This window comes from Protopterus annectens, chromosome 4.part0 (assembly GCF_019279795.1).
Source record: "Protopterus annectens isolate FY-2018-M chromosome 4.part0, PAN1.0, whole genome shotgun sequence".
Lineage (NCBI taxonomy): Eukaryota > Metazoa > Chordata > Ceratodontiformes > Protopteridae > Protopterus > Protopterus annectens.
The window spans coordinates 1,347,459,350-1,347,484,065 of NC_056733.1; the positions used below are offsets into that span (position 1 = coordinate 1,347,459,350).

Below are 24,716 nucleotides of genomic sequence, written 5' to 3' on the forward strand. Positions count from 1 at the left end.
TGCTGTCTATTCATTCAGAAAGATTACACAAAGTGTACAGATAGTGCACACATTGTGGTAACTTTATTAATCCCCCAACATCATAAAGATTGAGTGTATAGAAAAGTAAGACTCTATACATGTTAGATGTTCCCAAGACATGACTAACAACCAGCTTGAATATTTGATATCATCTGATCAGTTAGCAAAGCCAAAAAAAAATAAAAAATTCTGCACAGCACAGATAAATCAAAATGTAAAATTGTTTCAGGTAGACATACACACACAGACGAGCACTCGCACTCACACAGATAGACACACGAGCACACACGTGCGTGCACATACATACAGAGATACAATGTCATACAGATGCACGTGCACGCATACACACATACAGAGACACATGCACACACATACAGACACAACATGCACATGCAGATGAGCGCGTGCACGCACAAGTGCACACACACATATACAGATGAGCGCATGCACGCACACACGTAGATTTATGGACTTTCTTTGGGGGAGACCTGAAGTTACATTTGTAACATCTAAAGAAGGCAGACTGAGTACTGGAATATGAACCCAAATGTCCACTTTGATGAAAGCCCACAGAATACCGATTTTTGTGGAATCAAAGTGGAGTGTGCTAGCTGGTGAACTACTGACATTAACTATAAACAACAGTCATTAGCGGTAGGAAGAAAGCAGGTAGTGTCTTCCTCCAAAAGGTGTTTTAAGAATTTTTTTTTTGTAAGATTGAAAATGGGTACTAAGAAAGACAGGAAAATCTTATGTTTAAATTACTATGTACTCAACAATTTAGCTCATTTACCATTATCTACTCAACTGTTCTAAGTGTAGACAGAATGGTTGCTATCTACTATCATCCGTCTTTTAAAATGGCATAATATTTTGTCACATTCCTCTTTGTATCTGATCAGAAGATGGAACAGTGCAACAACTGAGCAAAGTAGAAAAAAACTATTACAAAAGAAAACTGAAACCAAAACCGTTTTAATATATGCAACTATAAGATGTGGACAAGATAGGAAAACCATCAGACTAACTCAAAGGTCAAATGTTACGGAGAGTGTGCACACTTAATAACGAAGATAGTGGCAGAGTGACAGCAATACAGGAGCTTGTACAATAAAAGTTTTGCCCTGGGCTGCAGTGCTAGAATACTTACTTAGTTATAAGCTAATTTTAAGCAGTTAGGAACCTCTAGCTACCATTTCAAAACATTCTGTTACCATCCACTGGCTCAAGTAACACCTAATCAAGGTACTGTACTGTACTGAACAGAAGTGTTTTAACAGCAATAAGACCTTCCAACAAGGTGAGTGTTTTATCTCTCACTCTCTTTCTGTACAATATGCAGAAGAAGTTCCTCATAGAACTAATTAAAAGGGAATAAATGGGCCAACAGTATAAGAATCTTATAGCCAGGATTAGTTTCTCTGCCATGCACCCACTGGGTGCTAAGACAGAATGAATCTCTTTGTGACCATGAAATGGAAAAAGTAGATATCAGAGAATAAATGAATGAATAGGCAAATAACTGCATTTGGTAAAGTATGCATCCGCATACAAGGTGAAAGAATCAGAATTGCTACTGCCCCTCCAATCTTCATTTTCTAAGTGGATTCAGATTATTCTACTAAACAACAGGAACATATTGGTATAAAAAAACCCACCGCAACATGGAATATCTTCCTCTGTGGATGATGTCTGGGTGTCTTCTTGTGTTGGATGCTTCTTCTTTGAGAAACTGATGATACGTGTGATCTTCCTCCCAGCTGCCCGGCTGACAGACCCCTTCAGCTCAGCCAGTCCACACTTTTTTCCTTTTCCTGCAAACAAACAGAGGAATACAGACTGAATACATGCTACTGGCAATAAATGCTTAATAATGAAAATGTCTGCATGCATGTTCATCTCATCTGCAGCACTGATTAGCCTTTATTATACAAACAGCATTTTTGTTCAACATTAACAAAGAGCAAAATACAAGTACTTTAAAATGGCGGACTCATGACAAATTGTAAGGCCAATATTCCTACAGTAGGAATGCAACTCTTATTAAGAAAAGACACATCTTTGAATCTCTGGACTGGCAATGTACCAAGAAGCACATTAATTCATTCCTGATATATTCATAAACATCGGATTGAGACTGTATTATATGCTTCCCTTCCATGTAAGCAAATACTGCTTCGAAACATCCAAAAGACATTCACACAAAAAAGGTAACTAATTAAATGAACAAAACTGTTTGGAAACAGAATCAAAACTGGTGAGCTGTGATAATACATAGAGCAAAGATCTGAGCAAATTCCAATACTCCACGTTTGACTCCCTTCCCAGTCATGCTGCCTCATTGTATAAAACACTAATGCTGGACTACATTAACCCCAAACCCACTCCCTAAGTACACAAAGTTATGCTGTACTGCATTCAAAGATGAGTAATCAAAGCTGACACATTTTGGCAATAGTCAAAATGAACAATATTTTTAAGTTTTTGCAGACTTTCATCAAATGAAGTTCTACAAGCTGTAACAAACAATGCTCACGTTTATGGACTTTTACAGGTAATCTGTGAATGAGTGGCATTTTGCCAAAATATATATTTTAAGAATAACCTCAACTATAAAAGGTGCTTCTTTTAGCACATTCCTACAATTGTCCAATGTCTGGCTGAAAAGCTGTGGCATTAAAAGCAAAGTCATAACAAGGGTGGTGCAAAGCAGGGAAAGTACAGTTTTGTACCTACCATAAATGTAGATGCCCGATAGATATGCAACTGCAGTCCTGACATATGGGTTGTCCTGCCTCAGGCAGCCCTTTGGTTGGCCAGATTCCAAAGTCTGGGTCCGGCGTCGGCTGATGTCACCTCTTCCCCAACGTCAGAGCGGCTGGGGTATATAAAAGCATCTTCTTCAGTGTTTCTTGCCCCAGATGCCAGGTGCCCTCCAAGGAAGGCTAAATTTAGAGAATGGATATAAATTCCAGACATGCACAACAGTAATAAACAGATACACCATAACAGATATACCCAGCTAATTTGAAAAAGGGGGAGTGGACCCAAAAAAGAGAATTACAGAGGGGTAGGAGGGAGGGAAAACCTGACTGCAGTTGCATATCTATCGGACATCTACATTTATGGTAGGTACAAAACTGTACTATGTCCTTCAAGAATGCAACTGCAGTCCTGACATATGGGTTGAATACCATAGCCAAGCTGGGGGTGGTAGGATCTAAGATAAGGATGGTGTAGCTAAAATGCCCTGCAGGACTGCAGAAGCAAAGCCTGCTCGGGATCTGGAATATAAAGGCAGGTTGTAATGTTTGGAAAATGTATGCACGGAGCTCCATGTAGCAGCTTCTAGAATGTCCTTTGTAGCCACCCCTCTTAGAAAGGCTATGGAGGTGGCTGTAGCTCTGGTGGAGTGTGGCCTGATATTGGCTGGCACACCTTTTCCATGGAAAGAGTAGCAGAATCTGATGCAGTCTCCAATCCATTTTGAAATTGTTTGTTTGGAAATTGCCTTTCCTTGTACTCCAGCAGCGCAGGCTACAAATAGTTGGTCAGACTTTCTGTTGGCCTTTGTTCTGTCCAAATAGTAGCGCAATTGTCTGTGTATGTCCAAAGTGTGCAGAAGTTTTTCTCCTTTATTTTGAGGATTGGGAAAGAAAGTAGGCAGGTGAATTGCTTGATGTAGAGAAACCCTGGATATCACTTTTGGCATGAATGAAGGATTGGTTCTTAAAGAGACTCTGTCCTGATGGAAAATGAGAAATGGAGGTACTGCCATGAGGGCCTGTATCTCCGAGACTCTTCTTGCTGAAGTAATTGCCAACAGGAAAACTGTTTTCCAGGAGAGAAATTGTAATTCTGAAGATGCTGCTGGCTCAAAAGGAGGAAGAGTTAATTTTTCCAAGACGGTTGAGGTCCCATGCAGGCACTGGTGGTTTTCTTGGAGGTTTGATATTCTTTATCCCTCTTAGAAACTGTCTTAGCAAAGGATGTGAAAACACAGGTGGATCACAGTTGTATTTTGCTGAAATTGCTGAAGCGTGTATTTTTATGGAAGAATATGAAAGGCCATTGTGAAGCATTTCTGCCTAGCATTCTAGTATCTGTGGGATGCTCATTACTGATGCATCCTGACCCTTGTTGGCATTCCAGATGTTGAATCTCTTCCATTTGGCTGAATACGTTTTTCTGGTGGAAGGTCTGCGTGCTTCCAGTAAGATCTCTTAAACTCTTTTGGAGAGAGAGATATGGGGAGAAGTCATGGAACCCTCCAAGCTGTCAGTTGCAATGTTTGCAGGTTGGGATGAACAGTCCTGTAATTGTGCTGAGTTATAAGCAGAGGCCATTGAGGCAGGGGCCACGGCTTGGTGCGAGTTATGCTCCTTAGTAATGGATACTAGTGCTGTCTTGGCCGGTCTGGAGCTATCAAAATGCCTTTCGGTTGTTCTGCTTTGATCTTCAGTAACACCTTGGTCATTAATGGTAGAGGTGGGAATGCATAGATTGTTAGAGAATTCCAGCTGAAGGAGAGAGCATCCATTCTCCAGGCCTGAGGATGGTGTGTCCTTGAGCAGAACTTCTTCAGATGATGATTGAGGTGTGAGGCAAAGAGATCTATGTCTGGCCTTCCCCATGCATGAGTTATTTGTGAAAAAATGTCTGGATGCAACATCCATTTGTGCAGGTCCATAATGTTTCTGCTTAGACTATCCGCCAGAACATTGTCCTTGCCTTGAACAAACTGGGATTGCAACTTTATGTTCAGTTTCAGGGACTTTTCCCAAAGAGTCATTGTTAGTCTGCAGAGGGGGTAAGAATGGGTGCCTCCCTGTTTGTTTATGTACCACATAACAGTGGTGTTGTCTGTCTTTATTAGCAGATGACCTTGCTGAAGAATTTTTCCGAAGGCCTCGATTGCATGAATCACTGCCAACATCTCTTTTTGATTGATGTGCAGATGCAATTCCCGGGGTGCCCATTGCCCTTGAATGCATCTGCCCTCCATGTGCGCCCCCATCCATGATCTGAGGCATCTGTTGTAATGGTTTGGCTTACTTGAGGTTTGTTGAAAGACATGCCTTTGTTTAGCTGGCTTGCTTGTGCCCACCACAAAAATTCCTTTTGAAGACATGGAATGAGTGGAATAACTGCTTCTAAGTTGTGGCTGTGTTGAGACCATAAACTATTTAGGTACCATTGTAGTTTTCTCATGTGTAGTCTTGCCAGTGGAATCAGAAGAATGCAAGATGCCATGAAACCCAGAGCCTGCAGGATTTTCCTTGCAGTCATCTGGGTGTGCTTTGCTAGGCTTTTGAAGTAATCTGGTAATTGTTCTTGTTTTTCTTCTGTGAGGAAAGCCATTTGTGAGTTTGTGTCCAGTTTGGCTCCTAGAAAAATTATTTGTTGGGATGGCAGTAGCCTTGATTTTTGAATGTTGACTGTGTATCCCAAAGCCTGTAGTAAGTGAATGACATAGTCCAAGTTTCTTATCAAGGCTTGCTTGTTGTCCGCTTGTATAAGGCAGTCGTCCAGGTAAGGGTATATTTGTATCCCCTGAAGTCTGCAAAGTGCAATTACTGATGCCAGGCATTTCGTGAATACTCTGGACGCAGTAGATAAGCCAAAAGGCAATGCTGAGAATTGGTAATGCTCTGACCCTGCAAGAAATCTGAGGTATCTTATGCAGCTGTGTCTGATTGGGACATGCAGGTATGCCTCCTTAAGGTCCAGAGTAACCAGCCAAGACCCATTGCCCAGCATGGGAAGAAGTTGCTGTAACGTCAGCATTTTGAATTTTGGCACAATGAGAAAAGTGTTTAGAGCGGACAAGTCCAGTATAGGTCTCCATTGCTTTTCTTTTCTTGGAACAAGGAACAGTCTTGAGTAGAATCCCTGGCCTTGTTCCTGAGGAGGAACCTTACCTATTGCTTTGATTTGTAGCAGCTTTGAAACTTGTATGAGTGCCTCTGCCCTTTGATTTTGTGGCAGGTTTGGCATGCCTTGTCTTGTTGGTAAGGTATGGAAGTGGAACCTGTAACCTTTGTCTATTATGTCCAAAATCCATTTGTCCTTTGTAAAAACGTGCCAATTTTTTGAAAATAAAGATAATTTTCCGCCTAAAGGTGCTTCTCTTTGAGCCTTGGTCGGTGGTGTCAAAGTCAAGTCATTGTGATTGTCCCTGTGGAGCAGTAGAAGTCCCTGCACCACTTCTCTGATTAGTTGGTTGCCATTGGCGGCCCCTGTAGGAGCCTCGGTATTGCCCTCTACCTCGAGCACGCCTGTTTTTCCCCTTTGGAACTTGTCAGTGTCTGGAAAGGACCAATTCTTCAAAGGCCAATTCCTGCTGAACCTTGGTGGCTGAACCTGGAGGAAATCTTTGACTGTTTGTACTGATTTAGCCTTTTCCTCAATTGATTTCAACACACCCTGTGCATTAGCACCAAATAGCTTGTGTTTTTCCAGAGGTGCATCTAGAAGCTTTACTTTAACATGATCTGGCAATGTCTTTTCTTTCAACCAAGCATGTCTACGTATGACGGCCCCTGTCATAGCTGCCCTACATGAAGCTTCCAATGCATCATAACCACACTGAAGAAAATGATTGCTAACCTGCTGAGTATTATGAACCAAATCCTGCAAGGCCTTTCTATCTAAAGGCTCAGGAGAGGCTAACTTTTTCTGCAAATCATCCAGCAAGAAATCCTGATACTGAAACATATGAAAAAGACAGTTAAGTGCCCTCATGGCAAGGGTGGTTGAGGTATAAACTTTTTTACCCCACCTCTCCAGGGACCTAGATTACCTGTCTGTGGGCAAAGGGTTTTTGGTCGTGGAAGTGGCCACTCCTTTGGGCCCCTGAGAAATAGTTTCTAGATCAACAGAGTGGGCCTTAAAGAGATGTTTATGAGTTTCAGGAACCCTGTAATATCTGTCTGGCTTGACAGGGGCAGGAGGGAGAGAATCAGGAGAAGCACTCGAATCTGAGTACACATCATCCAATACATCTAACACTGGGGGTATAGCTAAAGGCCTGTGCTGGGGTAACTTAAGGAAAGTCCGAAGCCTTTTCCTGGAGTCGGAGAAATCCTGGCCCTGCCACTGAAAATGCTCTCTCATGGAGTGGAGAATTTCCCCAAAAGAAATATCCTCAGGAGGAGAGGCAGAGGGAATGGATTCATCAGCATCAGAATCCTCGTAGGCCGGGAAGAATTCTTCCTGGGAATCTGAATGGCCTGAATCATCAGAGGCTTCAACTGAGGAAAGGGTATCTGCCTGCTCAACCCTAGGCCTTTTGTTTGAAGGTGGCTGAGAACCTCTGTCTGGATGAGCCTGAGAGCCCCTGATTAAAGAAATTAGATCTGCAGCTAAAGTCATGATCTGTTTATCAGAAGTGGGACCCTGTGAAAAAGATTTAGGAGGGTGAGACTTAGCATGGCTGGCAGCCTTAGCACATGTGTAGGCCTTGATGGACATAGACACAGGAGGCCTAGCTGCCCCACGTGCTGGAGTAACTTTGTCCACCGGTATGGTGTCAGGCAAATCTTGGGCTTCAGTTTCAGGAGGAAAATCAACAACCGGCACCGGGGTAGCCTCCGGGACTGAAGTGTGCGGTAAAGCGGTGTCGTCGGCCTGGAGCGGTTGAATTACCGCCTCCGAAGAGACCGATGCACTCACGGTAGGCTTTAGCGTGGTGTCGGTGGAAGTCGCGGCCTTGATGTCAGTCCCAGTCCTTCCGCTTTTTGGAAATATGTGCTGTCGGTAGTTCCGACGGCATGATATAGGAGTAATTTTCCCCAAAAAAGTCTTCAGCAAATTCTGCCCGGCGCCTAAGTGTGCGCTTATTGAAGCAAGCACAGGCAGCAAAGGCCGAGACGTCGTGGTCTGGGCCGAGGCAGGGAAGGCAGTAAGAATGGAAGTCCTTATGAGGTATTTGTTTACCACAAGACAAGCAATTATTAACTTTTGCAGTTTCATCTGGCATCGGCTGAGGCAAGAAAAGGTTCCCCAACGGGGTACTTAGCTTTTTGATGACTTCGGTATCTGAAAACACAGGAGCTGGCCGACCGGCACTTGCGAACTGCTTCTGCTTCGGGCACCGCGCGGCAAGAAAGACTGAAGAAGATGGCGTCGGCTGATGCTTTCATACCCCAGCCGCTCTGACGTCGGGGAAGAGGTGACATCAGCCGACGCCGGACCCAGACTTTGGAATCCGGCCGACCGAAGGGCTGCCTGAGGCAGGACAACCCATATGTCAGGACTGCAGTTGCATTCTTGAAGGACATCTGCCTGGGCACAAGCTGTTAGAACTTGTGCTCACTACTGTGTAATAGGTGAGATTGGTTCCTTTGCGATTACGCTCATAGCCATTTACAAAAATAAGAGGCAGTGCTTCTTTAACTGGATTCTTTAAATTCATGTGTTCTTGAAGATTTGATTAATCAGAAATATTTGAGTAAATATACAATGTGTGGGGTGCTGCTAATTAATTTTGATTTAGAACATATCTGTTTTAAACAGTAAAAAAAAAACTGGGATTCTGTGGATGTTGTCTGGGTGTCTTCTTGTGTTGGATGCTTCTTCTTTGAGAAACTGATGATACGTGTGATCTTCCTCCCAGCTGCCCGGCTGACAGACCCCTTCAGCTCAGCCAGTCCACACTTTTTTCCTTTTCCTGCAAACAAACAGAGGAATACAGACTGAATACATGCTACTGGCAATAAATGCTTAATAATGAAAATGTCTGCATGCATGTTCATCTCATCTGCAGCACTGATTAGCCTTTATTATACAAACAGCATTTTTGTTCAACATTAACAAAGAGCAAAATACAAGTACTTTAAAATGGCGGACTCATGACAAATTGTAAGGCCAATATTCCTACAGTAGGAATGCAACTCTTATTAAGAAAAGACACATCTTTGAATCTCTGGACTGGCAATGTACCAAGAAGCACATTAATTCATTCCTGATATATTCATAAACATCGGATTGAGACTGTATTATATGCTTCCCTTCCATGTAAGCAAATACTGCTTCAGAAACATCCAAAAGACATTCACACAAAAAAGGTAACTAATTAAATGAACAAAACTGTTTGGAAATAGAATCAAAACTGGTGAGCTGTGATAATACATAGAGCAAAGATCTGAGCAAATTACAATACTCCACGTTTGACTCCCTTCCCAGTCATGCTACCTCATTGTATATAACACTAATGCTGGACTACATTAGCCCCAAACCCACTCCCTAAGTACACAAAGTTATGCTGTACTGCATACAAAGATGAGTAATCAAAGCTGACACATTTTGGCAATAGTCAAAATGAACAATATTTTTAAGTTTTTGCAAACTTTCATCAAATGAAGTGCTGCAAGCTGTATGCTCACGTTAATGGACTTTTACAGGTAATCTGTGAATGAGTGGCATTTTGCCAAAATATATATTTTAAGAATAACCTCAACAATAAAAGGTGCTTCTTTTAGCACATTCCTACAATTGTCCAATGTCTGGCTGAAAAGCTGTGGCATTAAAAGCAAAGTCATAACAAGGGTGGTGCAAAGCAGGGAACTGCCTGGGCACAAGCTGTTAGAACTTGTGCTCACTACTGTGTAATAGGTGAGATTGGTTCCTTTGCGATTAAGCTCATAGCCATTTACAAAAATAAGAGGCAGTGCTTCTTTAACTGGATTCTTTAAATTCATGTGTTCTTGAAGATTTGATTAATCAGAAATATTTGAGTAAATATACAATGTGTGGGGTGCTGCTAATTAATTTTGATTTAGAACATATCTGTTTTAAACAGTAAATTGTGTTTTACTCAAGGTGAATGTACAGTCTAATGGAGTAGTATTAAGGTCTGTTTCTGAATTTTTTTTAAAGCGACCATCAAAGTATTTAAATATAAAAAGTAATAATGAGAACATAATGATAGAGTCAAGTAAGGATAGAAACAATGGAGGTAAGGTTGATCAGTTGAAAGTTAAATAAGGACCAAGGTCGAAAGCAAGCTGAGAAATCTTTACTTTTCAAATCAGTTAAAACTCCAGTTAAGAAGGAAAAGGAAGCTGGAAATAGTAATGGAGGGAAGAAAAAGAATGCTAGTAAATCTTCCACTTGGTTAAATTTAGTAGAAGAGATGTCATTTAGTTCAAGTATCATGTCAAACTGAGGCAGTTTTATCTGTTAATAGGGAACAATGTGAACAATCTAGAAAAGAAGATTTGGCCAGTTCTAAAGTTTTAGTGGACAGCTCATTGGTTATACCCTCCCTTTCAAGGATGCATGGGCTGGTGATTTAGAACATGCTGTTATAAAAGGAGTAGAGAGCTACTGTACTAATAAGTCTGTTGCAATATTTCAAAATATAACTGTGTGGCAGAAAAATTATGATAAAAATCTCAGTTACTGGGGATTTTTTTTCTGAGTCTTAATTATAAAAGTTAACACTGGAGTAACTGACATTAAGTATAAGAAAAGAAACTTAGATCACAGAGAAGATTTGAGTGATGATTTGTTTGTTGAAGGATATAGCTCAAAACTTAAGAGGCATACACTATTACAGGGATCTCTACCTCCTAATTCCAGGAAGGTATTAAACGAGTCTGAAGCTGAACATAATTCAGCTAATTTAAGTAAGTATAAATGTTTGATTCATTTTAGTAAAGAGGATGTTGTTCAGAACACAGTAGGTTTGAATGAAAATCATCTTTTTCTTTAACTGTCAGTATTTCATGCAAGTCTTGCTTTGGTGAAATTAGTAATTGTACTAGTGGGCAGATGGGCATTTGAAAGACATGCGTAAATGGGCGTGCCTTCGTTGAAGGTTGAACGTCGAGCTGGCACCTCAGCGTTCGTCAAAATCTACTGCCAATCATTAGCGGACCGGAGTTCCACTGTGGTGACCCCTAACCGGGAAAAGCCAAAAGACAACAACTAGTGGGCAGAATGAAGGACAGCAAGAGATGTTATGGGTAAGAAAGCTTTATAAGAAGAGCTTTGGGAGGATTCATTAGTGAAGACATACAGACATTAATAAACATAGTGAAGAGTTTGATTTTATTTCTGTAACAGATAACACTGAAAAAGAATGTTATTCTGAACTACTGGTAACTTGGGACTTGCATATGAAATGAATTGCTACTCATAATATCACTGATTAAATTAAAGTTTATTCTTTACCAGGGCTGAAGTTTATTTACATTTCTTACTAAGATTAACTAGGGTTAAACAGACCTATAATAAATGTATTTTGCAGGGACATACAAATAATTTAAGGTATACACCATTAAATAAGATAAGAAATGCAATTATTTACATAATTGAGTAATTTGAAACTTTAAATCTAGAGTTTGCATAATGTTAAATCCTTCCTAGCTTGCAATGATCTGATTATCACTAGTCGAAGGCAAATTTATTTAATAATTGGCTAAGACAACTGTGTTTTGTCTATAACATTTAACTAATACAAATTTGGAAAAAAATGCCTGTGATTTAAATAGGTTTTAAAGGGATGGAGTTCATCTTAATTGTTATGTATCTATGACTCTGTCAGGATTGTTTAGGAATTGTGCTGAATTTTTTTAGGGCCTCGCATGAGTAGATCCATTTATGAAGTAGAAACATGAAATGTAATAGATCTTTAAAATGTTTCTATTGTACTGCCCAAAACTTGGGGAATGAAGGAAGTTAGTTAAAATGTATTGTACTTTCTGAGGGATATGAGTTTACTGCTATACTTAGAGACAGAATTCATCTGACTTACAAATACCAGGATATAACAAATTTGAATGTCTACAAACAAGCAAGAAAGAGGTGGAGACATAACTTTATAGGTTAGAAATTCAGTTTCTTGTAAACTTGTAAAAGTCTGCTGATGAACTGGAGTGTCTAATAGTCCAAGCTTATGGAATATTGTTGCATGATCCTATAGCATTGATAGCTTGTTATTCTACACCTAAAATGAAGTTAGGACACTCACTATGGTTATCTGCCCACATCAAATTTAAGTTACCTTAACAACCTCTTTATTGAGGCAAAAATTGACATTGATATTTATAGCTATATAGTAGTTTCCTTTCCAAAGATGCCTGTTATGTTTGGTATATCCAAAGTACACAAAAACCTTCAAACCCCACCCATGAGGCCCCTTATTGATAGCAGAGGGTCAATTACTTACCCTAGTGCAAAGGTTATTGACAATATTTTGCAAAAATACCTTAAATCTGAACCTCAAGTGTGTAAAGATTCCTGGACATTTTTGGATAACATGAATAAGTTGGAATTTAGTGAAGACAACATATTTTTAACAACTGATGTCAGGGATCTTTACACTTCTATTCCACATGAAATGGGTATTGAATGGGTGAGTCTACTGTTGAAATCTAAAGGTGCACCTGTACAAGAAATTCAATTGGTAGAACTCCTAGACATCATTCTCACCAATAATTATTTTATGTTTGATCAAAAATTTTACTTGCAAAAAACAGTCGTGGCTATGGGTTCACCATATGGGGCTAGTTTTGCTAATTTAGTAATGGCCTATTGGGAGAGAGAGTTTATTTATAAGAGCTTACCACACATGGCTAATATTGTGTACTATACTCGATTTTTGGATGACATCTTTATAGCCTTTCGTGGTGACTATACAGATGCAAAAGCATTCGTTGATTACTTAAATAGTACAACAGAGTTTTTTTAGTTTACTTTCAACTTTAACAGTCTGTCAATTGACTATTTAGATGTCAAGTTAACCAAGGATGTCATTAATTCCAGGCTGGTTTCTAATAGCTTTAGGGAAAAGACATACTGTAACTCTTTTTTACACTTCTCAAGTGATCACCCTTTCTCAAAGAAGCGCTCTATTGTTAAGGGCCAACTAAGAGCAGCTAGAATGGTATCACTTGAGTCTGATTTTTCAGCTGAATGTGTATGTTTGAGTGGTATGTTTTTGAAACGTGGCTATCCGGTTGAGTTAATAAATGCTTTAGTTGAGGAAGTTCGATATAAAAGGGACAATGGAATCATCACTCCTATTTTGTACAAAGGTGTTCAGTATTTAGAGTCATGTGTTGAATTTGATGATACAACCAATACACTGTCTGGACACAATATAATATTACCTGGACCACGAACTTCATTTAACTATAGGAACAGTTTTATTACTACTTACAATTTGGATAGTTCTTTAGTTACCCACATCATTTTTAAAAATTGGGAACTAATAATAAATGACAAATTCTTGGTGGAAAAATTAGGGATTTCACCAAATAGTATTCAGGAGAGGTAGCAACCTTAAAAACTTGTTGGAAAGTAACCATCACAAACAAATGGACAGGAAAGCCAGTATGTTACCTTGTGGTATGTGTAGATCTTGTAAATTAATTGAGATAGGAAGGATGTTCATAGTGAATAATAAGAAGTACTACCTTAACCTTAAATTAACATGCAACTCAAGATTTGTAGTGTACCTGGCTAAGTGTAAATCATGTACAGCATTCTACGTAGGCAAAACCGAACACAGATTACGTGACAGAATATACGAGCACATATACGCTATAGATAGGAAAAAGATGGATAAAGCCCTGGCTAGACACTCTCAAATGTATAAAGGGCACACTTTTTCTTTTAAAGCAATTGATCAAGTACAAGTGGATGTAAGAGGAGGTCCAGTTTCATTACAACTTGAAGAGCTAGAACTATAATAGCAGTTAGTATTAAATGCCTTTAGTAATCCTGGACTAAACGAGGCATGTAATACTTTATGCCTGTTAAAACGTAAAAGTTTGAGGAGGTAAAATTAGTTTTAAACATCTAAAGAGAGTGAAAATAACAGTCAGCGTTGATGGATTACCTAGCCGTATGTATAAGTTTGTTGTTGACAAATAGTTGTTAAACTGGTTAAAACTGTTTAAAATGATTACAGTTAAAAGTAATGTAGTAATTACTTTTAAGATTTAAAGTTTCATTTAATTACGCTACAGCATTTGACAGTGATGTTTTGAGGTTTGTATCCCTTTAATTTTGTGTTTTGCATTGTGATTTTTTCAAGTGCACTTTCCTGGTTGGCTTAACAATGTCAAGACTTTATTTAAATGTGGTTGAAAATTTTCAAATGTTATCTGATGAAGTTACTGTATCTACAATAACGAAAAGCGCTTCATTAAATACTTGATTTTATTATTGGCTTAGTTTTGTGCATGTCTCCACTGTGCCATTACAGAGCTTTTGGTTTGTTTTTTAATTTTTATTTTGTTTAAGATTTTTGAGTATCATAATATTATACAACTGAGTTTGGAACCAAATCAAGGCAGTAATATCCTTAACTTGTTATGTACAGATAATCAGTTTTTAATTTAAAATATTCACATTTCTACTCCTTTAGGATTCTCTCTTCATCTGTCTTTCTCATTTAAAGTAGTTGTTAAGGGTAAACAGAGAGTATGGACTAAACATTATAATTATGGTCTAATTGATTATGGACCAAACATTATAATTATGGTCTAATTGATAATCAGTTAAAGAATAATTTGCTGTCTTTGGATTTGGGTAGAGATGTCTAAGTAAGTCAGGGTAATGACAATAAAGAATCTCTACTGTTTAACTAGCTGGGACAACTTGCTATAGAACAGTAAATTAAAAAAACAAATTCTCAGTACGGCGGAATTATAATCTGAATAGACTACATAATAGGAAAAGAGAGCTTCTTGTCTTTACCATAAATATCCAAACAAGTTTGATAAAAAGAAGTTAAAGATGAGAAGTATTGTTAAGCAGAAGAAATGAAAAACAAAATGTGAAAATCTGTTGACAATTGATCACAAAAACAACAAAAAAAAAGAAAAAATATAAATACATTAATTACTTATTTTGTAGATGGGTTAATGAGTAGTGATCATGAATTAACAGATAATAAATTTTATGAATATTTTACTAGGTTTTGGTGTTGATAGAAGTGATTGTTATTCTCAATCTGTGGAAGAACTAAAACAATAAGTGAGAAGGTCACTGAAAAACCAATCAGTAAAAACAAAATGAAAACTCCAGCAAAGCTAGAACTTCCACTGCGTCACCTCCCAAACCTCTTGTATCAGAGGCATATGGGATATATGCTAATAACCCTTATGAACATCAGGTGTTTCAGCTAATTGGCAATTCTGAATGCCTATGACTTGTTTTGTCCTTTTAATGGACAATTTCAGGCCAATAAAGCCAAACCCCACTAGCTGTGGATATGCATATTTTGGCCTTGTTATGACTTTGTCAGCACAGCACAAGCAGAGTGTTTGACTAATAAGAAACACAGGGCTGTTATACCCAGCTGATGTCCATTATCATTAGGGTCACTGCAAAAATATCCCAAACAACAAACTAAAACAATAAGTGAGAAGGTCACTGAAAAACCAATCAGTAAAAACAAAATGAAAACTCCAGCAAAGCTAGAACTTCCACTGAGTGACCTCCCAAACCTCTTGTATCAGAGGCACATGGGATATATGCTAATGACCCTTATGAACATCAGGTGTTTCAGCTAAATGGCAATTCTGAATGCCATTGACTTGTTTCGTCGTTTTAATGAACAATTTCAGGCTAATAAAGCCAAACACCACTACCTGTGGATATGCATACTTCTCACTTATTATTTTAGTCTGTTTGGGATATTTTTGCAGTGACCCTAATGATAATGAACATCATCTGGGTATAACAGCCCTGTGTTTCTTATGCTTAGTCAAACACTCTGCTTGTGCTGTGATGATGAGGTCATAACAAGGCTGAAATATGCATATCCACAGCTAGTGGGGTTTGGCTTTATTGGCCTGAACTTGTCCATTAAAATGACAAAACAAGTCATAGCCCACAAACTCAGTGTGCCACTCAACCACAGCCCATAAGGCATAACAACGTACCTAACACTCTAGGCATAGATGACTCTATAATCAGGCACACTGATGTTCCACTCACCAGGCTAAACAAGAAGAAAGTCACTGTCAGCTGCCTGTCAGGTGCCAGGATCCGCCACATAATGCATGCACTCGGGTCACTCCACAGCAAGTACAAATATGACTCTGTCATTGTCCATGTTGGTGTGAATGACCTGAGATGTACCTTCCTGGACTACATGAAAAGTGACATGGAGGAGCTTTCTGATCTTGTAGCCCAGACAGGTATGACCCTAGCCCTGAGTAGCATCCTGTCATCACCCAGAATGATACCACAGTACAAGGACAAAATGATTGACTTCAACAATTGGCTAAGCTTCTGGTGTCATTCTATGGGGATCCAGTATCTGTCTGCCTGGGATGACATGATCGACAAACCATGATGCTTTGCCAGAGAAGGCCTGCACCTGTCACCCTTGGAATTCCAGATACTGGCTAAGGCTCTTGCCACCCCTATAGTGCCTTTTTTAGGCAAGATTCAAATGACAAATTCACCACCGTAACAGGTACAAGCAAGCAAAATCTGAGGGTAATGCTACTCAATGCTAGAAGTCTAAACCTCAAAATGCACTCACTTGAGGCACTCCTTAAAATGGAGAACATCGACATCTGTGCAGTGACAGAGACCTGGTTCAAGGCTCCAGAGAGCACCCCTGCATTACCAGGCTATAATTCAAACCACACCTTTCGGCCACCTAACTTGGACAGAAGCACTAAAGGCGGAGGCGTGTCCATATACATTAAGGATATCCACACCTCCAGGCTAGTTGCTCAGCATAATGCATCTGAGATTATCCAAGAGCAACTAACTCTGGGCAAGACCGCAATGCAAATTGTAGCTTGCTACAGATCCCCCACCATGCTCCAGGATTCCCACTCCTCATTTCTTGATACACTGGAAAATATTAGGGTACAACCTAACACCCTAATAATGGGCGATTTCAACTACCCCACCATTAACTGGGAAAACTACTCATGTACCAACTCTTGTGCTCAACGTTTTCTGGAATTCATAAGTTGCAATGCCTTGGATCAACTTATCCACACCCCCACCAGGGCAGCAATATCCTAGACCTGGTCATTACCAACATGGGCAACCGGTGTTCCACACCAGAGGTCAATTCCTCGTTGGTCAAATCCTACCATAAGCAAATCACCCTAGACATTCACATTCGAGCCCCACCCCCCATTAGGGAAACCACTGTAAGAAATTTCTCCAAAGCCAACTTCACGCTTCTTAAGACAGAAGTGGCAAACTTCACGACACCCATGCTGATGGACAATAGAAATACGACTGCTGAATCCTATACAATTGCACTTTATAAGCACTTACACGAGTGCATGGATCGTGCAATCCCTAACAGAACCAAGATGCTATCCTCCAAAAAAAGGAAGCCAATCTGGTGGTCCCCTGCTATAAACAAACTCTACAACAGAAGAAAGAAATTGTTGCAAAAAAGAGTAAAATCCCCTGATTGGAGGAACTCTATGGTCAGCCTCAGTAAGAAGCTGAGATCCCTCATAAAATCCTCCAAAGCTAGTTACGAAAACAAAATAACCACTGATTCTAAAGACAACCACAAAGCATTCTATAGCTATGTCAAGAATCTCAATGGCAACACTCAGATCTGCTCTGAGTTACAGCATAATGGCACTAAATATACAGAACCAACTGATATTGCCAACATCCTGGCAGATAGGTTCAGTGCTAACTTTACCCCTCTCTCATCCCCTAAAGGGCCCATCTCTATACCTGAAGAATGCAAAGTACCTGTAATCACTGCTGCACAGGTAAAAAACACACTCTCCAAAGCCAAGAACACAGCATCCATGGGATCTGACAACATCCCAGGCTGCGTTCTACATGAACTACAGAATGAATTGGCACCCCACCTAAGTACCATGTTCAATCATAGCCTCACCTCAGGCTTTGTGCCCACTGAATGGCGCACAGCAACAGTTATCTCACTCCACAAAGGGGGAGCCACCACGGACCCTGGGAACTACTGCCCCATTAGCCTGACAAGCCTGGTCTGAAAGGCTATGGAGCGTATCATTATGGAACTTATAAACAATGACATTGGTAATCTCCAAACTCTGGACCCTGCCCAGTTCAGGTTTGTAAAAGGCAGATGATGTCTCCTAAACCTGATAGACTTCTTTGAAGCGGTCAACAAAGCTGTAGATGAGGGTAAGGTGGTACACACAGCCTATCTAGATCTCGCCAAGGCTTTCAACACCATCCCCCACTCTGGAATTATATTCAAACTCACTAAACTAGGTATAAATCCCTATGTCACAAGATGGGTTGCCAACTGGCTCACTGACCGAACCCACACTGTGAAAGTAGCAGACTCTAAATCCAACTTAAGACCAGTAAGTGGAGTATCACAGGGTTCAGTCCAGGGTCCACTCCTGTTTGGTACCTACTTCTCTGAAGTACAGGCTAACACAAAAGATCTTTGGCTAACAAAGTCCGCAGATGACTGCAAACAAGGAGCCATAATCAAATCTCCTAACAATGTGGACATCCTACAAAAGGGCCTCACTGAGACAGATGCCTGGTGTCAAAGCCATGGCATCAAGCTCAATGCCAAAAAGTGTATTGTCATCCCTTTTGGTAAAAACTCTGTACCCATGAACTACCACACAGGCGGTAGTCTACTTAACACCGAAATTGTGATAAGAGACCTGGGGACACAGGTGGACAGTAGTTTCTCCTTTGATAATCACATCGCCACAGTAGTCATGAAATCCTTCTATGTGGCACACCTCATCACAAAAGGTTTCTCATCCAGGAAAAAATAGGTCATTGTTTCCCTCTACTCATCACTCATTAGACCCATTACAGAGTACAACGCCCCTTTTGTATGTACCTCACAAGACATCTACAACAACTGGAAAGGCTGCAGAAATACCTCACAAAGAGGATTACTGACCTCAAACAGATGCCCTACGTAGACCATCTCAAAAAACGCCAGCTTTACTCCGTTGCATATAATCTACTCAGAGGCGATCTCTGCCTAACATACAAAGCTATGTCAAACCCACAGCTGTTGGACATGCTCCATGTAAAGAAATCCCAATCCCTCCGAGCTACACGCTCTAGGGACCTAAACCTTGTCACCACAATAAACAGAACATGCTGGAGGGATAGATTCCTATCTCAGAGACTTCCCATACTCTGGAACAAACAACCAATCTATATCAAACAAAGCTCCTCATTAGCACTCTTCAAGAAAAATCTTGATGATTGGATGGAGGCAGGAAATTCACCCTGGGGATCACTTCTGTGACTCTGCTGGACAGGGGCACAGGAAAATAATTTTCTTGGGTGGCAACAGCCAGGGTACCATTTGGCTAGGCTTATACAGGCCCTAGGGCCAATAGCCTAGTACCTACCTATGAACCTATGGGCATTCAGAATTGCCAATTAGCTGAAACACCTGATGTTCATAAGGGTCATTTGCATATATCCCATGTGCCTCTGATACAAGAGGTTTGGGAGGTCACTCAGTGGAAATTCTAGCTTTGCTGGAGTTTTCAATCTGTGGAAGAAAGAACTGATGGTAAAACAAAACGTGATAGCATTACTGGAGAGATGTTAAGAGCCTTAAGCAACATTAAATCTGATACATAGTGGGGACCAAATCATATTCCTGGAATTTTGTTGGTTAATAAAAAAGATTATTTAGAGATGTTAATTGCCGCATTTAATTCTATGATCAATCGTTTGTAGTCATTTAAAGCTGTTTTAAGTGTATTTTTTACTGTTTTTGCCTTAACTTTTAAAAAAAAAAAAAAAAAATCCTTGTTTCCCGCCTTTCTAAGCTAGTATAATCCAGTTTTCAAACTAGTGCTGAATTCAGGGCTGTGATACTAGTCTGAGTTGCCCACACCTTACTTGGATGGAAGGAAGTTTCTCTGTTCACCTGTGAGAGAGGGGAGCTTTGAGCAACCTATCTGTCCCTGGAGGAGTGGTTCCAGCCCAGAAATTAGTTGCTTATTGGCCATTTTGGGTTAATTTCTATCTCTTTCATTTCCCTACTATAAAAACTACGTTTGCACAGTTTTGCGCACCGGGCAGTGCCGGTTAGCTATGGTTAAATTATTCCTGGCTCCACTAAGTCTCCTCTTCAGTTTTTCCCTTGAAACTAGTCTATCTCTCAACCTAAGCACTCAAAAAGCATCTTACAGCCCAGCACTTGCTCAGACCTAATAGCAAGCACTAACATACCCTGATACTAATTGCCTAGCAGGGCAAGGCTCTTTATTCACCCCTCACCAACTAAGCGACTAAGCAGCTCACCCTACTACTCAGGCATGACCAAAGGACAACTTCAGGTGCACTCTCCAGTCCAGCTGGTGAATCTGGGTATCCAGTGGCAATGTTACAACTGCCTCATGTACACAGACAACCCTCTCCTCCTACCACAAAACACTAACATATGCGAGAGATGCAATTATACAGACAAACTGGAAGCTAAGCTGTCTCCACCCAAGACTGGAGACAGTCAAGAGGAGAAGGTTAACACTTGCACCACAACTCCAGCCGCACACAAACCTACTAAAACAGCGCTGGCAAAAAATACACATAAATACACAAAATCATACTCGGAGGCTCTAAATAAAAACCTGCAAAAGCATCAGAGACCTCCAATGCAGACACCCAAACAACCTGCACTTCCCGTCACAAACCAGACAACACATAAAACACAAAATCAGTGTGCCGCACAATCACAGCCCTTAAGAAATAACATACCTAACACACTAGTAATAGGTGACTCTATAGTCAGGCACACTGACGTCCCACTCACTAGGCTGGACAAGCAGAAGGTTACTGTTAGCTGCCTGTGGGGAGCCAGAATCCACCACATAACACAAGCACTCAGGTCACTCCAGAACAAGTACAAATATGACTCTGTCATTGTTCATGTTGGTGTGAATGACCTGAGATGTACCTCCCTGGACTACATGAAAAGAGACATGGAAGAGCTCTCTAATCATGTAACCCAGGCTGGTATGACCCTGACCCTGAGTAGCATCTTGCCCTCACCAAGATTGATAGCTCAGTATAAAGAAAAAATGATCAATTTCAACAATTGGCTAAGCTTCTGGTGTCATTCAAAGGGGATCCAGTATCTGTCAGCCTGGGACGACAAGCTCGGCAAGCCGCATTGCTTCGCAAGAGACGGCTTGCACCTGTCACCCCTAGGCTTTCAAATACTGGCCAAGGCTCTTGCTGCCCCCATAGTGCCTTTTTTAGGCAAGGCTCAAAAGTCAAACCCACCTCTGTAAACAGCACAATTAACAAAAAACTGAGGGTTATGCTACTCAACACCAAGAGTTTAAATCTCAAAATGCACGTGCTCGAAGAACTCCTCAGTATGGAGAACATCGACATCTGTGCAGTAACTGAAACCTGGTTCAAGGCTCCAGAGAGCACCTCAGCACTACAGGGCTACAACTCATACCACAAATTTCGGCCACAGAACAATGACCGAAACACAAAAGGAGGGGGTTCAATATTCATCAAGAATACCTACACCTCCAGGTTAGTGGCGCAGCATGATACCACTGAGATCATCCATGTGCAACTAACATCGGGCAAATCTGCAATGCAAATTGTGGCCTGCTACGGATCATCCTCCATGACCCAGGACCACCACTCCACCTTTCTGTAGATACTGGAAAACATGAAGGTCCTACCAAACACCCTGATATTGGGCGATTTCAATTACCCTACCATTCACTGGGAAAACTACTCGAGTACAAATTCCCAGGCCCAGTGCTTTCTGTAATTCATCAGCTCAAACGCCCTGGATCATCTGGTAAACTCCCCTACCAGAAGTGAAAACATATTGGACCTGGTCATCACCAACATGGGCGACAGGTGTTCCACACCAGAGGTCAACCTGTCACTGGTTAGATCAGACCATAAACTAATCACTCTGGATGTCCACATCCCACCACCACCCCAACTAAGGAAACCACAGTAAAAAACTTTTCTAAAGCAACCTTCACCTTGCTTAAGACAGAGGTGGTAAGTTTTACAGCCTCCACGCTAAAGGATAACGCTGCCCAAGATGCAGAAACCTTTACAAATGCACTCTATGAGTACCTACAAGGATGCATGGATTGTGCCATCCTTAGCAAAACCAAGACTCACTCCTCTAAGAGAAGGAAACCAGTTTGGTGGACCCCTGCAATAAACAGGCTATACAACAGGAGGAGGAAACTAGTTCAGAAAAAAAGCAAATCCCAAGAAGGAAAGACATCCCTGATCAGTATCAGTAAGAAACTGAGGTCCCTCATGAAATCATCCAGGGCTAACTTCGAAAGAAAAATAGCCAAGGATTCAAAAGATAACCACAAAGCCTTCTTTAGCAATGTTAAGAATCTAAGTGGCAACTCGCAGATATGCACTGAACTAGTGCAAAACAGCACAAAATATACTGAACCTACTGATATTGCCAACATCCTGGCAGATAGATTCAGTGCAAACTTCACCCCCCACCTCCAAAAGGGCCCACAACAATACCAGAAAAGTGTAGTGTCTCAAAAATCACAGATGCATAGGTGAAAACAGCCCTTTCAAAAGACAAAAACACAGTGTCAATGGGACCAGATGGTGTCCCAGGATGCGTCTTGCATGAATTACAGAATGAACTAACCCCCCACCTAAACACGCTGTTCAACCTCAGCCTCTGCACAGCAACGGTTATTCCTCTCCACAAAGGAGGGGCCACAACTGATCCTGGTAACTACCGCCCCATAAGCCTGACTAGCCTGGTCTGCAAGGCTATGGAGCGCATCATCATGGAACTCATTAACAAAGACATTGGGAACCTCAAAACACTTGAACCAAACCAGTTTGGCTTTGTTAAGGGCAGATCATGCCTACTAAACCTGGTTGACTTCTTCTAGACAGTCACCAAGGCCATAGACGAGGGAAAGGTGGTTCACACAGCCTAGCTTGACCTCGCCAAGGCTTTCAACACCATTCCCCACTCGGTTATTACAGAAAAACTCACCAGTCTGAGCATAAACCCCTACATCATGAGATGGGTTGCCAACTGGCTTACAGACAGAACTCACATGGTAAGAATAGCAGGCGCCAGGTCCGACTCTAAACCAGTCACAAGTGGTGTCCCACAAGGCTCAGTCATGGGACCCTTACTGTTCGGCATGTACTTGTCAGAAGTACAGGCAAACACAGGAGGACTATGGCTAACCAAGTTTGCCGATGACTGCAAACTGGGAGCCATATCTGACCCTCCGGCTAACACGGACATCCTCCAAAAGGGCCTTACTGAGATGGACACCTGGTGTCAAAGTTATGGCCTCAAGCTAAATGCCAAAAAATGCATAGTCATCCTGTTTGGGAAAAACAAAACACCCACGAATTACCACATAAGTGGTAGCCCCCTTAATACAGAAGAGGTAATAAGAGATCTGGGGACCCAGGTAGATAGTAATCCGTCCTTTGACAATCATATTGCCAAAGTAGTTAGGAAATCCTTCTATGCTGCCCATCTAATTACTAAAGGGTTTGCATCTAGAAATAAAGAGGTTATAGTGTCCCTCTACGGGTCACTAATTAGATCCATCATAGAGTACAATGCCCCATTTGGGATGTACCTCACAAGACACTTCCAACAGCTGGAAAGACCACAAAAGTACCTCACCAAGAGGATTACTGGTCTCAAACATATGTTCTATGCAGCCCGACTGAAAAAACTCCGGCTATACTCAGTGGCATATCACTTACTCAGAAGTGATCTCTGCCTGACTTACAAAGCCATGTCCAACTCAGAATTGATGGACATACTCCACCTAAAGAAATCCAAGTCACTGAGAGCCACGCGCTCTAGTGAGCTAAACCTTGCCACAACAATAAATAGAACATGCTGGAGGGATAGATTCCTGTCACAGAGACTCCCCATGCTTTGGAACAAAATTCCAAATTACATCAGGCAGAGCCCCTTACTAACACTCTTCAAGGGAAACCTTGACGAGTGGATGGGTAACAGAAAATACACCCCTGGGATCACTTCATTGGCTCTGCTTGACAGAGGATCAGTTAATTAATCAATGGGGCGGCGAAAGCCGACACACTCTGGCTAGGCTTATAAATGTCCTCGGGCAGATAGCCTAGTGCCTACCTATGAACCTATAATGGATATGTACCATGTTCTTGGAAGAAATAACTAATTACTTCAATTTTAAAACCAGGAGATAGAATGGTAGCACAAAATTATCATCCAGTAAGTCTAAAACCAATATTATGCAAACGCTTTGAGAGAGATATTACTGAAAATCATACTTACAGAAAATGATCTTCCATTGCTTGATATTTTTTAACATGTTTTTTTTTTTGAAAGGCCATTCTACATCACTAATTTGTCAGGCTTTAACCAAAGGTTTTTACCTACTTTCAATCCATACTAATGACTTGCCTTTTGAACAATAAAGTCAATCAATACTTATGTAGAAGGATTAATTGGTGGCTCAGAGGCAGAACCTAAAGAGTAGTGATTCCAGGAATAATGAGATCTAGCACTGGAGAGACCAGGTATTACTCTGGGATCTGTGCTCAGGCATTTGTTGTTTAATATCACTTTTGCCTGTGTTACATGTGATGATCACTGTTGGTTGGTGAGACACTTACATGTGGCTTGGGATTCCCTGCCTTGGGTATTCCAAAGTCCAGCCAGTATACAAAAGCCTACTGTTGCTTTAAGGTATGCTGAATATCAC

The 24,716-nt window shown here is 40.9% G+C and overlaps 1 protein-coding gene across 1 annotated transcript in view; it reads right to left on the reverse strand.

The window, feature by feature from the left end:
• The window catches only part of AFAP1L1 (actin filament associated protein 1 like 1), a 507,629-nt gene that overhangs the window by 165,605 nt on the left and 317,308 nt on the right, over window positions 1-24,716 (reverse strand). Inside the window, exon 11 of the mRNA XM_044069203.1 lies at window positions 1,680-1,835. Within this exon, the coding sequence (XP_043925138.1) occupies window positions 1,680-1,835 (156 nt within the window). The remainder of the gene's footprint in view (window positions 1-1,679; window positions 1,836-24,716) is intronic.